Here is a 15,987-nt window from a genome sequence, read left to right on the forward strand (position 1 = left end):
TATAATGATTACATTCACATTTTCATGTTTATGTCACAACTTCCGCCGATGTCACCGACCTTCTAGCCATCGATCCATTTTTCATTTTCCATTGGTTTTGTCTTGTCTTCCTTACACACCTGGTTCCAATTCCATTCATTACATGTTGTGTATTTAACCCTCTGTTTCCCCTCATGTCTTTGTCAGAGATTGTTTGTTGTATGTAGGTGTGTTATTTGTTCTGGTGTGCGACGGGTTTTTGCAACCAATTATGTTATTTTTGTTTACTTTGGTTTTCAGAGTTTTTTTTGCATGTTTATTAAACAGCTCTGTTTTTTACCAAGTTCATTCTCCTGCGCCTGACTTCCCTGCCACCAGCACACACCGCATTACAATTTATTAAAATCCATATGGTTTGATTTCAATAATTCAAAACCAAATGGTAGGTACAGGTAGTCACAAATATAGATGGGTGTTGGTTAAATTGTGATTTTAATGAATGGAGCGAATTTGGAGCAGCAGTTTTTTTCTTCCTATGAGCAACAAGCAGTTTTAGCGGAAAGGAAATCATGAGCGGGATTTCCAACTGCTCAACTCTGATCTGAACGTAGAAAGTTGGAATGTTATCTAACCTTTCCTGTGAGAGGCCCACGAGACTGTGTCCATCCACACACAGCAACTGATCCCCAGCAGTTAACCTGCAATCCTGTCCAACACAACAGCATAGAAACACATGTGGAACATAAGATTTGTAATGAGATACCAATGCTGTTCATTCAAATGATGTGAAATGTTATTGCATACTGCATCCAGTCAACAGGCATTATTTGAATTGTACTATAGTGTTCTAACCATTTCTGCTGGTCCTCCTTTGACGATAGACTTGACATAAATCCCAAGGTTGTCTTGTCCTGCTCCCTGTAGATGGGGCCAAAGATGGACTATTGTCACTGATTGTTGGGTGAATGAATGAATGGATGGATGGATGAATTTGTACCTTGGCCGCCACGATGCTGACCCCCATTCCACTGTTCAAGGGTTTTGTCAGTGTAATAGTCACAACCTCAAGTTCTCTATGCAGTGGCTAAATGAAAGAAACAGAGAAGAGATCTCAATAAGAAAGAGGTATTATCATTTGAAAGGGGTATGGTAAAAAATATGGATTTCTTTTTATTTAAATGCACCGGGTTTGCATCCTGTGCAAAGAAACTGTTTGCTCGGCTGAAGAAGATGGTCCAGGTGCCACCAGACTGGGGGTGAGACATCAGAGTGCAGAGGCCTAAAGGAAGAGAGAGCACAGCCTATTTAGATAACTATTCACAGACACAACACACAACACATGTTGTACAGTGAGTGCATTGTTTTGTGTCATTTGTATCATGCATTTTACTTACAATATAGCCTTTTACCATCCCGGATAATGCCTCTACAAGGCAGACGTTGTATACCAGTTTAGACAAAAGTCATTCTCTGTTTTATATTGAAAGTAATTAGTCAGTTCAGCAAACCTCTTTTTAAAAAGCATGTAGCTACAGTACCTTTGCGGCAGATAGGTTCCAGGAACTCTCTGAAGCCCTGCGGGATGCCATTGACCGTGTCACAGGAGTAGCCTTCCTCAGGGAGCAGGAAGGGCAGGTGGAGGTCTGGCCCCTCCTCCAGCTGGAGGTCATGCCCTTCATTACGCAACATTTCATCAGCACTGGCTTCTGCAGCCGCCACCACCCTGTCAATCACACCCTGAAAGGGCAGAGGAAGAAGACATGAAGGATATTTGAAAAACCTGTGTTTTTGGTTAGACTTTATAAGCCATTATAAATGCTTTATCATTTATTTGATGTTGATTGATTTTATTTAAGAAAGATACATATAAAATACATCTACATATAACAATACATATACCCACAGTATGAATTACAATGCATATAATGTTTATAAATGCCCATAAATGTTTAGAAATGTTTACGAACAATTAATTACAAATTTAAGGACTTGGCTAGGACTCACAGGGGCAATGCGGGGCTCGTTGGTATCGTAGAGGTAGCTTGTCATCAGTGTTCGAAGCTGCAAGGAGTTTAACTTGAAGCAGGTATTCTGGATGTTCTCAGAATCTTGCATGGAATACTTGTTCATGGTCAACAGCATTGTTACCTAGAAAATATCCATCAATCAAATCACCTCTTTACTACCTTGAACCTGACAAGATACACATTTTTATAAATGGCATGGGTTAAGTGGTTGGGCAAACACAGGTCTTGAAAAGAAGATTCTAAATGTCAACTAGAAAAGGTACATTTCCTGCACATCTCTAATGTTGGCTTTATGGTAAATCATACACTGTAGTTGACCAGGGAAACATGGGAAAGTTATGCTGCTTTGAAAGTTGATAAACTTGTAAACACACAAGTAGGAGAAAATGCCCTTGAAAGATTTATAAGGAGATTTTCACACTTGCTAGAGAGCTCTTCTTTGTTTAAACCCATTCAGCATTGTTCACATCTCTTTAACAATTCACAAGTAAGCGCATGTGAGTCAGCTTGGCATTGTCCTCCAGAAATTAGCCTTTCTTCTCCCACTGAGCTTTGTCGATAGCACCAGCTGAATTCGGGGCAGCAATGTTGTTGAGAGTTGTAGCAACACTGTAGCCATTTTCCATAGCTATGTCTTTCCAAAAATCTGCGGTTTAAAAATGGTGTACAATGTACTGACCAGGGAGGCCCCCATTCTGTTATAGACATGACAGACCAATTAGGACTCATCTTGATATTTGGTATTTATTAGGATTCCCATTATCCGCTGCAAAAGTATAAGATACTTTTCCTGGGGTCCACATGAAGCATGACATAATACATAGTACAGAACATTATTAGTCAAGGACTGAAATACATACAGTACATTTAAAAAGTCACACATAGCCTACAGGGGCGGCAGGTAGCCTAGTGGTTAGAGCGTTGGGCCAGTAACTGAAATGTTGCTGGATTAAATCCCTGAGGTGACAAGGTAAAAATCTGTCGTTCTACCCATGAACAAGGCAGTTAACCCACTGTTCTCTGATTGCCATTGTAAATAAGAATTTGTTCTTAACTGACTTGCCTAGTTAAATAAAGGTTAAATAAAAAATATATTCACATTAGTACATACAAACAATATCTAGTACAGTGCAAAAAAACAAGACAAGATACAGTTGAAGTTGTAAGTTTACATACACTTTGGAAAATACACTTTAAATACACTTTGGCAAAAAACTGGAAACACTTATCTCCCTCACTAGCTTTTAAGCACCAACTGTCAGAGCAGCTCACAGATTACTGCACCTGTACATAGCCCATCTATAATTTAGCCCAAACAACTACCTCTCCCCCTACTGTATTTATTTATTTATTTAGCTCCTTTGCACCCCATTATTTCTATCTCTACTTTGCACAGTCTTCCACTGCAAATCTACCATTCCAGTGTTTTACTTGCTATATTGTATTTACTTTGCCACCATGGCCTTTTAAAAAAAACTTTACCTCCCTTATCTCAGCTCATTTGCTCACATTGTATATAGACGTATTTTTCTACTGTATTATTGACTGTATGTTTATTTTACTCCATGTGTAACTCTGTGTTGTTGTATGTGTCGAACTGCTTTGCTTTATCTTGGCCAGGTCGCAATTGTAAATGAGAACTTGTTCTCAACTTGCCTATCTGGTTAAATAAAGGTGAAATAAAAATGTAAAAACTAAACTCAGTTTTTCACAATTCCTGACATTTAATTCTGGTGAACATTCCCCTGTCTACGGTCAGTTAGGATCACCACTTAATTTGAAGAATGTGAAATGTCAGAATGATATTAGAAAGAAGGATTTATTTCAGCTTGTATTTCCTTTCATCACATTCCCAGTGGGTCAGAAGTTAACATACACACAATTAGTATTTGGTAGCATTGCCTTTAAATTGTTTAACTTGGGTCAAATGTTTCGGGTAGCCTTCCACAAATTTTCCACAATAAGTTGAGTGAATTTTGGCACATTCCCCCTGACAGAGCTCTTGAAACTGAGTCAGGTTTGCAGGCTCGCACACACTTTTTCAGTTCTGCACACTCATTTTCTATCAGATTGAGGTCAAGGCTTTGTGATGGCCACTCCAATACCTGGACTTTGTTGTCCTTAAGCCATTTTGCCAAAACTTTGGAAGTATGCTTGGGGTCATTGTCCATTTGGATGGCTTGAGATGTTGCTTCAATATATCCACATAATTTTCCATCCTCATGATGCCATCTATTTTGTGAAGTGCACCAGTCCCTCCTGCAGCAAAGCACCCCCACAACATGATGCTGCTACTTTGTGCTTCACGGTTGGGATGGTGTTCTTCGGCTTGCAAGCATCCCCTTTTTTCCTCCAAACATAATGATGGTCATTATGGCCAAACAGTTCTGTTTTTGTTTCATCAGACCAGAGGACATTTCTCCAAAAAGTACGTGTAACGGCGTTCTTCGTTTGTAGAAAGAGAGTCGGACCGAAATGCAGCGTGGTGGTTACTCATGTTCTTTAATGAAGAAAAAGTGACGGTACATGAAATAACGAATAAATACAAAACAACAAACGGAACGTGAAACCTAATACAGCCTATCTGGTGACACAACACAGAGACAGGAACAATCACCCACGAAAGACAAAGCGAAACTCAGGCTACCTAAATACGGTTCCCAATCAGAGGCAACGAGAAGCACCTGACCCTGATCGAGAACCGCCTCAGGCAGCCAAGCCTACACTCGACACACCCCTAATCAACCACAATCCCAATGCCTACAAAAAAAAACAATACGACAACACAATAACACGTCACACCCTGGCCTGAACAAATAATTAAAGAAAACACAAAATACTAAGGCCAAGGCGTGACAGAACACTCCATAAATGTCATAGTTCCTCCCCCCCCCAAGGTGCGGACTCCCGGACGCACCTCAAAACCATAGGGAGGGTCCGGGTGGGCGTCTGTCCATGGTGGCGGCTCCGGCTCGGGACGTGGACCCCACTCCATAAATGTCATAGTTCCTCCCCTTCGCGTCCTGGGATAATCCACTCTCGCCGCCGACCATGGCCTAATAGTCCTCACCCAGAACCCCACAGAACTGAGGAGCAGCTCGTGACTGAGGGGCATCTCGGGACTGAGGGACAGCTCGGGACTGAGGGGCAGCTCGGGACTGAGGGGCAGCTCGGGACTGAGGGGCAGCTCTGGACTGAGGCAGCTCGGGACTGAGGGGCAGCCAAGAACTGAGGGGCAGCCCGGAAATGAGGGGCAGCCCGGAACTGAGGGGCAGCCCGTAACTGAGGGGAAGCCCAGTACCGAGAGGAAGTCCAGTACTGAGAGGAAGCCCAGTACTGAGAGGAAGCTCAGGTAGGTAGTAGGCTCTGGTAGATCCTGGCTGGCAGACGGATCTGGAAGATTCAGGTTGACTAGCAGATCTGGAAGATTCTGGTTGACTAGCAGATCTGGAAGATTCTGGTTGACTAGCAGATCTGGAAGATTCTGGTTGACTGGCGGATCTAGCTGCTCTATGCAGACTGACAGCTCTGACTGCTCCATGCAGGCTGACAGCTCCTTGCAGACTGGCAGCTCTTTGCAGACTGACATCTCTGACTGCTCCATGCAGGCTGACAGCTCATTGCAGACTGACAGCTCCTTGCAGACTGACCGCTCCTTGCAGACTGACAGCTCCCTGCAGACTGACAGCTCCTTGCAGACTGGCAGCTCCTTGCAGACTAGCAGCTCCTTGCAGACTGACAGCTCTGACTGCTCCATGCAGGCTGACAGCTCCTTGCAGACTGGCAGCTCCTTGCAGACTGGCAGCTCCTTGCAGACTGGCAGCTCCTTGCAGACTGACAGTTCCCTGCAGACTGGCAGCTCCTTGCAGACTGGCAGCTCCTTGCAGACTGGCAGCTCCTTGCAGACTGACAGATCTGACTGCTCCATGCAGGCTGACAGCTCCTTGCAGACTGACAACTCCTTGCAGACTGGCAGCTCCTTGCAGACTGGCAGCTCCTTGCAGACTGACAGCTCTGGCTGCTTCATGCAGACTGACAGCTCTGACTGCTCCATGCAGGCTGACAGCTCCTTGCAGACTGACAGCTCCTTGCAGACTGACAGCTCCTTGCAGACTGGCAGCTCCTTGCAGACTGACAGCTCCCTGCAGACTGGCAGCTCCTTGCAGACTGACAGCTCTGACTGCTCCATGCAGGCTGACAGCTCCTTGCAGACTGACAGCTCTGGCTGCTTCAAACAGGCAGGAGGCTCCGGCAGCGCTGTAGAGAAAGAAGGCTCTGATAGCGCTGAACAGGCGGGAGACTCCGACAGCGCAGGAGGGAAGGAAGGCTCTGGCTGTGCTGAACAGGCGGGAGACTCCGACAGAGCAGGAGAGGCGAGGCGCACTGTAGGCCTGATGCGTGGTGCGGGCACTGGTGATACTGGAGCGAGGACACGCACAGGAAGCCTGGTGCGGGGAGCTGCTACCGGAGGACTGGTGTGTGGAGGTGGCACAGGATGTGCAAGGCTAGGGATGTGCACAGGAGACCTGGTGCGTGAGGCTGGCACCAACTTCACCAGCCGACTAACACGCACCTCAGGACGAGTATGGAGCGCTAACTCAGGTGCCATCAAATCCCCGACACGATCCGTCGGACGAATATGATATCTATAGCACCAAGCTAGCAACTCCCTCATTACTCTCCACTCCACTTTCCCCATTAACTCCATCACAGTCTCTGCTTCGCTCACCTCTAACACCGGCTCTGGTTCTGGTCTCCTCCTTGGCTCCTCACGATAAACAAGGAGAGTTGGCTCAGGTCCATCTCCTGACTCAGCCACTCTCCCTCTGAGCCCCCCCCCCCCCCCCCCCCCCCCAATACATTTTTTGGGGTGACTCTCGGGTTTCGCTCTGCGCCGCCGTGTCTGTTTCTCCAACTCCATTCGCCTATAGCCTTCTTCGCACTGTTCCAGCGAATCCCATGCGGGCTCCTGCACTCTCTCTGGGTGGGCCGCCCACCTGTCGATTTCTTCCCACGTCGTATACTCCATGCCATTGCTGTCCATAACGTCCTCCTTTCGCTTTTCCTGCCTGTTACCACGCCGCTCGATCCGTATGTGGTGGGTGATTCTGTAACGGCGTTCTTCGTTTGTAGAAAGAGAGTCGGACCGAAAGGCAGCGTGGTGGTTACTCATGTTCTTTAATGAAGAAAAAGTGACGGTACATTAAATAACGAATAAATACAAAACAACAAACGGAACGTGAAACCTAATACAGCCTATCTGGTGACACAACACAGAGACAGGAACAATCACCCACGAAAGACAAAGCGAAACTCAGGCTACCTAAATACGGTTCCCAATCAGAGGCAACGAGAAGCACCTGACCCTGATCGAGAACCACCTCAGGCAGCCAAGCCTACACTCGACACACCCCTAATCAACCACAATCCCAATGCCTACAAAAAAAAACAATACGACAACACAATAACCCATGTCACACCCTGGCCTGAACAAATAATTAAAGAAAACACAAAATACTAAGACCAAGGCGTGACAGTACGATCTTTGTCCTCATGTGCAGTTGCAAACCGTAGTCTGTTTTTTTTATGGTGGTTTTGGAGCAGTGGCTTCTTCCTTGCTGAACGGCCTTTCAGGTTATGTTGATATAGGACTCGTTTTACTGTGGATATAGATACTTTTGTACCTGTTTCCTCCAGCATCTTCACAGGGTCTTTTGCTGTTGTTCTGGGATTGATTTGGACTTTTCACACCAAAGTACATTCATCTCTAGGACACAGAATGCTTTCCTTCCTGAGCGGTATGACGGCTGTGTGGTCCCATGGTGTTTATACTGTACTTGCGTATTATTGTTTGTACAGATGAACGTGGTACCTTCAGGCATTTGGACATTGCTACCAAGGATGAACCAGACTTGTGGAGGTCTAAACACAAACATTCTGAGATCTTGGCTGATTTCCTTTGATTTTCCCATGATGTCAAGCAAAGAGGCACTGAGCTTAAAGGTTGACCTTGAAATACATCCACACTCAAATTATGTCAATTAGCCTATCAGAAGCTTCTAAAGCCATGACATCATTTTCAGACATCAAACTTCCGTCTTCAACTGTATATAAAATGTCTGTCTCTTCACAGTCCCCTTTGTGTTATCTGTTTTTTTAAACTGGTTTTATTGCTAGTTTGAGTTACCTGGGGTAGCAGAGAATTCCATGTAGTCATGGCTTTATTTAATACTGTGCGTTTCCCATTATCTGTTCAGGACCTGGGGACTGTGAAGAGACCTCTGGTTGCATGTCTTGTATTGTACTGATGTGTGTCCGAACTGCTTGCCAACTGCTTGAACACTGCTGCAACTTCTGCACACTCTAGGAGCTCAGATTCAATAATTTAATAACCAACATTTCAACAGACAAGCTGCCCTCATCAGAGTTCGGGGTTCGGTAACTTCAACACATCAATACCTCTCCTCAACTTTCCTCAACGTTCCCTCTGTGTACATCTAAGTGTGATACGTGCTGCTTTGTTCTGGACCAACTGTCCTTCTTTGCCGCACATGACTACACAGCTGGACAGTAGTCCAGGTGTGACAAAACTAGGGCCTGTAGGACCTGTCTGTTCAACTAAGATGTCAAGAAGGCAGAGCAACACCCTATCATGGTCAGACCTCTTCCCATTTTAGCAACCATTGATTCTATATGTTTTGACCGTGAAAGCTCGCTATCTAGGGTTACACACAGCAGTTTTGTCCCTTCAACTTGCTCATTAGCCATATTATTCAATAATAGATCTAAACAAGGTTTAGCATCGAGCGAGTGATTTGTCAGAAAAATTATGCTTTTAGTTTTTTTGATATTTAGCACCAGCCTAATGCTAGTCACCCATTCTAAAACTGACTGGATCTCTATGTTAAATGTCTCAGTTATTTATTTTACTGTTGCAGCCGACATGTATACTGTTGAGCCGTCAGTGTACAAAGACACACAGACTTTATTCAAGGTCAGTGAAAGGTCATTTGTAAAAACAGAAAACGATAATGGCCCTAGCCAGCTGCCCTTCGGTACACCACATTCAACTGAATTTGCATGAGAGATAATTCCATTAATGAAAACCCTCTGTGTTCTATTAGATACAGTAGGTAACTCGCAATCCATAATAAGGCAGAGGATGCAAATCCATAACACTTAAGTTTTTCAGCAATAGGTTATGATCAATGACATCAAAAGCTGTACTAAAGTCTAACAAAACAGCTGCCACAATCTTCTTTCAGCCAGTCATTTGTGTCAGTGCCAAGCATGTTGAGTGCCCTTCCCTATAAGCATGCTGAAAGTCTGTTTTCTGTAAAATAAGTTTGTCTTAGTTACATTTTTGCTTGAAAATTTGCTCTTTGCTGAGAAGCTATTTTTGTTTCTTTTTGACCATTTGAATTTAAAGCAAACAGTACTTAATTGTTACCCAGAAATGATTTGATATTGAGATTTTAAAAAATGGCTGCATTGGACCTTTAAACAGCCCTACTGTGACATAGGAACTAGCTTAAAAACGCCCACCTTGAGGAATTTAGACACATTTGACTAACCTGGTCAAATAAACTAAAATAAAGTCACCCACCTGTATGATGCGGCTGAGGTGGCAGTCTGCGGCCAGCTCCAGACCTTGCCTCTCTGCCCAGTCCTCCACCAGGCTAAGCCTCTGGCGGAGGGTGGCCCCCCAGTAGTGGGACCTAAGGCCCAGGGAGCAGGCCTCTCCCTGGGGGCTGGGGCTCAGCAGCCTGTTGAATCAAATCAAACATGATTTAAAGTGCATTTAAAATGACACACTTTACAATAAAATCATGAAAAACAAGGAGATTAAAACAAGACAAAGAAATAAAAGAGATTAATAAAAGAACATGAAACAAAAAAAGATGAGTAAAATATTGGTGATTAAAGGCCAGGCTAAAAGGGTGGGTTTTCAAAACGTGATTTAAAAGCCTCAACTACTGTATGTCTGCCTCTCTCACCTGTTGAAGAGCCAGGCACTGATGGAGTGGAAGAGTTGGGAGAACAGCTGGATGGTGAGGGCAGCGTTGACTCGACAGCGACGCAGCAGAGACATGGCACCCATCAAGGTTTGCAGTACGCCCTCTGGTGGAGGGAGGATCGAGTGACCAAAAGTTTTGAAACAAACTTTTAAAAAACATTGAAAATAAGCACACTGGTGTTGATTTTCATGCTAATATCATGGTTCTATATCTACTGGATCAAAACTAAAATATGGAAGCTGCGGGTTAAAACAAAAAAAGTTAGAGGTTATAACTAGATTGTGTTGTGGTTAACATCCATGGTGTACCTATTCCTGCAGGTGATTGACTCCCCTCGGGATAAATAAGGAATTCTGGCAAGTGTCTGCTCAGATCAGCCAGCAGACACTGAGTCAAACACCTTGAGGAACAAAAGACAGAAAGACAGACAGACAGGGGGGCAGGGGGCTTTATCAATACTGTACAACATCAGGACTGATGAGGGAAGATCACTTATGTGCTCAGTTCAAAGTCTTCACAGTAGAACAGCAGCTACAATCCTTATTTACTGAATTCCTTATTTACTGAAGTCAGAGTAAATTACCTAGATTAGAAGAGATAAGAAGTGCTATAAGTAATGTCTTACTTGAAAGCTTTGTACACCAGGTGTGCCAGGTTCTCCTGAGCCTGCAGTGTGATGGGGCTTAGATCTCTGTCCTGCTTTAGGAAGTTCAGGAGCTCTGAGGCATTGGCCATCCAGAAGGCTACAGCACCAGCTATGGACTTCTGCTTCTGGAAGGGAGAGAGAGAATGACCAAGATGGAATAAATATGGACATTTTATAAGCCTTATTATGTATGAGACATTATAAAGTGTCATGCATGCTTGTAACAAGTTATCAAGCATTATAAACTGGGTGGTTCGAGCCCTGAATTCTGATTAGCTAACAGCCGTGGTATATTTATTTTATTTATTAGGATCCCCATTAGCCGATGACAATGGCGACAGCTAATCTTACTGGGGTCTGACACATAATGAAAAATAATTACAGACAAAAGACTTTACAATTTACATACATTTTTAAAAAATGAACATCTAGTGTGTGTGTGTGTGTGTGTGTGTGTGTGTGTGTGTGTGTGTGTGTGTGTGTGTGTGTGTGTGTGTGTGTGTGTGTGTGTGTGTGTGTGTGTGTGTGTGTGTGTGTGTGTGTGTGTGTGTGTGTGTGTGTGTGTGTCTGAATCTATCAGTTACACATACATGTTAGTACATACACACAACAAGTAGATCACATGGGGAGATATTGTCCTGCGAGGTGTTGATTTATTTGTTTTTTGTTGTTCACTTGCCCTATAAATGATGGAAGGGAGTTCCATGCACTCATGGCTCTGTATAATACTGTATGTTTCCTTGAATTTGTTCTGGACCTGGGGATTGCGAAAAGACTCCTGGTGGCATATCTGGTGGGGTAGTTGTGTGTGTCAGTGCTGTGTGTAAGTTGACTAGCAAACCATTTGGAATTTCCAATACAATAATGTTTCTTAGAAAAACAAGATGTGATGCAACTCTTAGCTAAGAGAGACTGGCATGCATAGTATCGCTGCATATTGCTATGGTAGCCATGCTGGTTAAGTGTGCCTTGAATTCTAAATAAATAGCAGACAGTGTCACCAGTGTGGTTCACGTGTGGTTTACGCATGTGTGGTTCACGGTGGGAACCACACATGCAGAGATCATCCTATTCTGCGTCTCACAGCGGTTGGAACCAAAACACTCAAATTTGGATTCATCAGACCAAAGGACAGATTTCCACCGGTCTAATGTATAATGCTTGTGTTTCTTGGCTAAAGCAAGTCTCTTCTTATTACTGGTGTCCTTTAGTAGTGGTTTCTTTGCACCAATTCAACCATGAAGGCCTGAATCATGCAGTCTCTGCTGAACAGTTCATGTTGAGATGTGTCTGTTACTTGAACTCTGTGAAGCATTTATTTTGACTGAAATGTCTGAGGCTGGTAACTCTAATAAACTTATCCTCTGCAGCAGAGGTAACTCTGGGTCTTCGTTTCCAATGGTGGTCCTCATGAGAGCCAGTTTCATCATAGCGCTTGATGGTTTTTGCGACTGCGCTTGAAGAAACTTTTAAAGTTCTTGAGATTTTCCGGACTGACTGACCTTAATGTCTTAAAGGAATGATGGACTGTCATTTCTCTGCTTATTTGAGCTGTTCTTGCCATAATATGGACTTGGTCATTTACCAAATACGGCTATCTTCTGTATACCACCCCTACCTTGTCACAACACAACTGATTGGCTTAAACGCATTAAGAAGGAAACAAATCCACAAATTCACTTTTAACAAGGCACACCTTGTTAATTGAATGCATTCAAGGTGGCGACCTCATGAAGCTGATTGAGAGAATACCAAGAGTGTGCAAAGCTGTCATCAAGGCAAAGGGTGGCTACTTTGAAGAATCACAAATATAAAATATAATTTGATTTGTTTAACACTTTGTTGGTTACAGCTTTTTTCCATCTACATTGAAAAAATCTGAAACTTTCTGTCCAAAAATGATGCAGAAAAATGTATCCATGCTTTTGTTACTTCTAGTTTAGACTACTGCAATGCTCTACTTTCCGGCTACCCGGATAAAGCACTAAATAAACTTCAGTTAGTGCTAAATACGGCTGCTAGAATCCTGACTAGAACCAAAATATTACTCCAGTGCTAGCCTCCCTACACTGGCTTCCTGTCAAGGCAAGGGCTGATTTCAAGGTTTACTGCTAACCTACAAAGCATTACATGGGCTCGCTTCTACCTATCTCTCTGATTTGGTCCTGCCGTACATACCTTACACGTACGCTACGGTCACAAGATGCAGGCCTCCTAATTGTCCCTAGAATTTCTAAGCAAACAGCTGGAGGCAGGGCTTTCTCCTATCTCAACCTAAGTCTATACTGAAGAATCATCTCTTCAGTGGGTCATATGATTGAGTGTAGTCTGGCCCAGGAGTGTGAAGGTGATCGGAAAGGCTCTGGAGCAACGAACCGCCCTTGCTGTCTCTGCCTGGCCGGTTCCCCTCTTTCCACTGGGATTCTTTGCCTCTAACCCTATTACAGGGGCTGAGTCATTGGCTTACTAGGGCTCTTTCATACCGTCCCTAGGAGGTGTGCGTCACTTGAGTGGGTTGAGTCACTGATGTGATCTTCCTGTCTGGGTTGGCGCCCCCCCTTGGGTTGTGCCGTGGAGGAGATCTTTGTAGGCTATACTCGGCTTTGTCTCAGGATGGTAAGTTGGAGAAGAGAAGAGGACTGGCCACCCCACATAGCTTGGTTCCTTTCTAGGTTTCTTCCTAGGTTTTGGCCTTTCTATGGAGTTTTTCCTAGCCACCGTGCTTCTACACCTGCATTGCTTGCTGATTGGGGTTTTAGGCTGGGTTTCTGTACAGCACTTCGAAATATCAGCTGATGTAAAAAGGGCTATATAAATACATTTCATTTGATTTGACTACATGATTCCATGTGTTATTTCATAGTTTTGATGTCTTCCCTATTATTCTACAATGTAGAAAATGGTAAAAATAAAGAAAACCCTTGAATGAGTACCGGTAGGTATTCTAAAACTTTTGACCGCTAGTACATATTAGCAGAAGATATGGGCCTTACAGACGTATGGAGATTAGTCCATCCTAATGATAGAGAATATACTTTTTTCTCCCACTGTCATAAGGCACACTCCAGAATAGATTTCTTCTTGATATCTAATTTCATGGTTAATAATGGGATTGATTGCAAGATTGGGCCCATTGCCCTCACAGATCATGCTATACTAAAGTTACATGTTTATATAAAGGGTAGATGTTTATATAAAGGGTAGATATAAAGATTTAGAAAGAACCCAATAGCTGAGTAACTGGAATTACCCAAACATAAAGCAGCCATTTTTTTATCAATATTTAGTCATCTGCAGAGTAAAGACTGTAAAAACCTCAGAACAATATGTCAAATTGACCTTAAGTGTGAAATTGAGGATGATACCTGGTTGAAGATCTTGTCCAAGGAGGAACATAAGGGAAGTCAGGGGGAAACTTACTCAGTATAAGATACTACATAGATTTTATTGGACCCCAACAAGGCTTTATGAGATGGGGCTGACCAACAATTCTCTGTGTTGGAAATGCCAAAAAGACACTGGGAAATTCTTTCACACAATTTTTATTTTACCTTTATTTAACTAGGCAAGTCAGTTAAGAACAAATTCTTATTTACAATGACAGCCTACGCCAGCCAAACCCAGACAACTGTGCACCGCCCTATGGGACTCCCAATCACGGCAGGATGGGATGCAACCTGGATTCAAACCAGGGACACCTCTTGCACTGAAATGTAGTGCCTTAGACCGCTGCGCACTTCGGTAGTCCATAAGGGAGTGTACATTAGTGCTACCTTTCTGGAAGGTTGTTTTGAAATATCCAGTGGTATAAAAAGTACCCAATTGTCATACTTAAGTAAAAGTAAAGATACCTTAATAGAAAATGACTAAAGTAAAAGTGGAAGTCACCTAGTAAAATACTACTTGAATAAAAGTCTATTAGTATTTTGTTTGAAATATACTTAAGTGTCAAAAAGTAAATGTAATTGCTAAAATATCAATATCAAAAATCATTTCAACTTCCTTATATCAAGCAAGCCAGATGGCATCATTTTCTTGTTTTTAAAACCTACAGATAGCCAGGGGTACACTCCAACACCCAGACATAATTTACAAACAAAGCATTGTGCTTAGTGAGTCCACCAGATCAGAGGCAGTAGGGATGAACAGGGATGTTCCCTTGATAAGTGTGTGAATTTGACCATTTTCCTGTACTGCTAAGAATTGAAAATGTAATGAGTACTTTTGGGTGTCAAATTAGAAATTTGCACTGATCACTGTATGGTTACAGCAGCTAGAGTAATCCTTAGAATTTGGAAGGATCATGCCACTCCTACTATGAAACAATGAATAGAATCAATTTTAGAAGTAGCATCTTATGAACAAATGCTTGCTAGGATCACTGGTAGAAACGACAATTCTAGAAGCTGGACGCGTTTTATTTGTCATGTTGTTTCTAAGACTGGGAGGTGATGACTTATGCTTATGAACCCATTTAGTTCATTATTGTAGCTTGTGAGATACTATTTGACTGTGTATGGGGTTTGTGATATATGGCAAATATACCACGGCTAAGGGCTGTGTCCAGGCACTCCGCATTTTGTTGTGCATAAGAACAGCCCATAGCCATGGTACAGTATATTGTCATATACCACACCCACTCAAACCGTATTGCTTAAGTATACCTTCAGGCTAAAGTGTTACCAAAACCATAATAAACCCATGAAGTAGTAGAGGCATTCTCTTTCCAGTTGAGCTGTATAATTCAAATGTAAAACGTGTGATGGTGCATGCATGGTCTGACTTGCCTGGATGACCACCTCAGTCATGGCTACCATCTTGTTGACAGTAGCGGTGACTCTGTGTGTGTGCTCTGAGGGGCGATGACTCTGTGATGTCTCCTGACTGTGACTATAATGGCGGTGGAGGACGAAGCGTCCGGCCATGTACAGGACGTAGGCAGGGGAGAGCTTGAAGTGGACAGTGGAACTGTTGGTGTAGTTGATGACTGCAGAGAGGAAGGGGTCCTCAGCTGTTATGACAGAGGGACACCAGTAGAGGACAGCAGATTAATACAGGATGATAATGAGACTGACAACAAACTGATTGTTTTATTGCTATGTTATTACTATGTGTTATTACAATGTGCTACTACAGTGCTACTACAATGGTCAAATTGAATTACTTACAATTTTCCCTGAATTTAATACCAACTGGAAGTGCAAGTTGGTCCATGTTGTCCTGATCTCTGTTAAGACAAGATGTAATCATTTCAGTTGTCCAGCCTATAGTCACTTCAACAATATCTCAAAACCGGAATCATGAAAAAACAAAAGCC

General features: G+C 43.2%; 1 protein-coding gene across 1 annotated transcript in view; it reads right to left on the minus strand.

Annotated features, from left to right (window-relative positions):
* LOC109894797 (afadin-like) overlaps positions 1 to 15,987 on the minus strand; it is a 33,858-nt gene that overhangs the window by 11,446 nt on the left and 6,425 nt on the right. Inside the window, exons 6-17 of the mRNA XM_031828235.1 lie at positions 15,839 to 15,897; positions 15,458 to 15,681; positions 10,650 to 10,795; positions 10,333 to 10,424; positions 10,004 to 10,127; positions 9,613 to 9,772; positions 1,984 to 2,127; positions 1,518 to 1,716; positions 1,164 to 1,258; positions 977 to 1,063; positions 832 to 897; positions 612 to 685 (exon numbers count right to left, since the gene is read on the minus strand). Coding sequence (XP_031684095.1) covers positions 612 to 685; positions 832 to 897; positions 977 to 1,063; positions 1,164 to 1,258; positions 1,518 to 1,716; positions 1,984 to 2,127; positions 9,613 to 9,772; positions 10,004 to 10,127; positions 10,333 to 10,424; positions 10,650 to 10,795; positions 15,458 to 15,681; positions 15,839 to 15,897 — 1,470 coding nt within the window. The remainder of the gene's footprint in view (positions 1 to 611; positions 686 to 831; positions 898 to 976; positions 1,064 to 1,163; positions 1,259 to 1,517; positions 1,717 to 1,983; positions 2,128 to 9,612; positions 9,773 to 10,003; positions 10,128 to 10,332; positions 10,425 to 10,649; positions 10,796 to 15,457; positions 15,682 to 15,838; positions 15,898 to 15,987) is intronic.

This window comes from Oncorhynchus kisutch, linkage group LG7, assembly GCF_002021735.2.
Source record: "Oncorhynchus kisutch isolate 150728-3 linkage group LG7, Okis_V2, whole genome shotgun sequence".
Taxonomy (NCBI): Eukaryota; Metazoa; Chordata; class Actinopteri; order Salmoniformes; family Salmonidae; genus Oncorhynchus; species Oncorhynchus kisutch.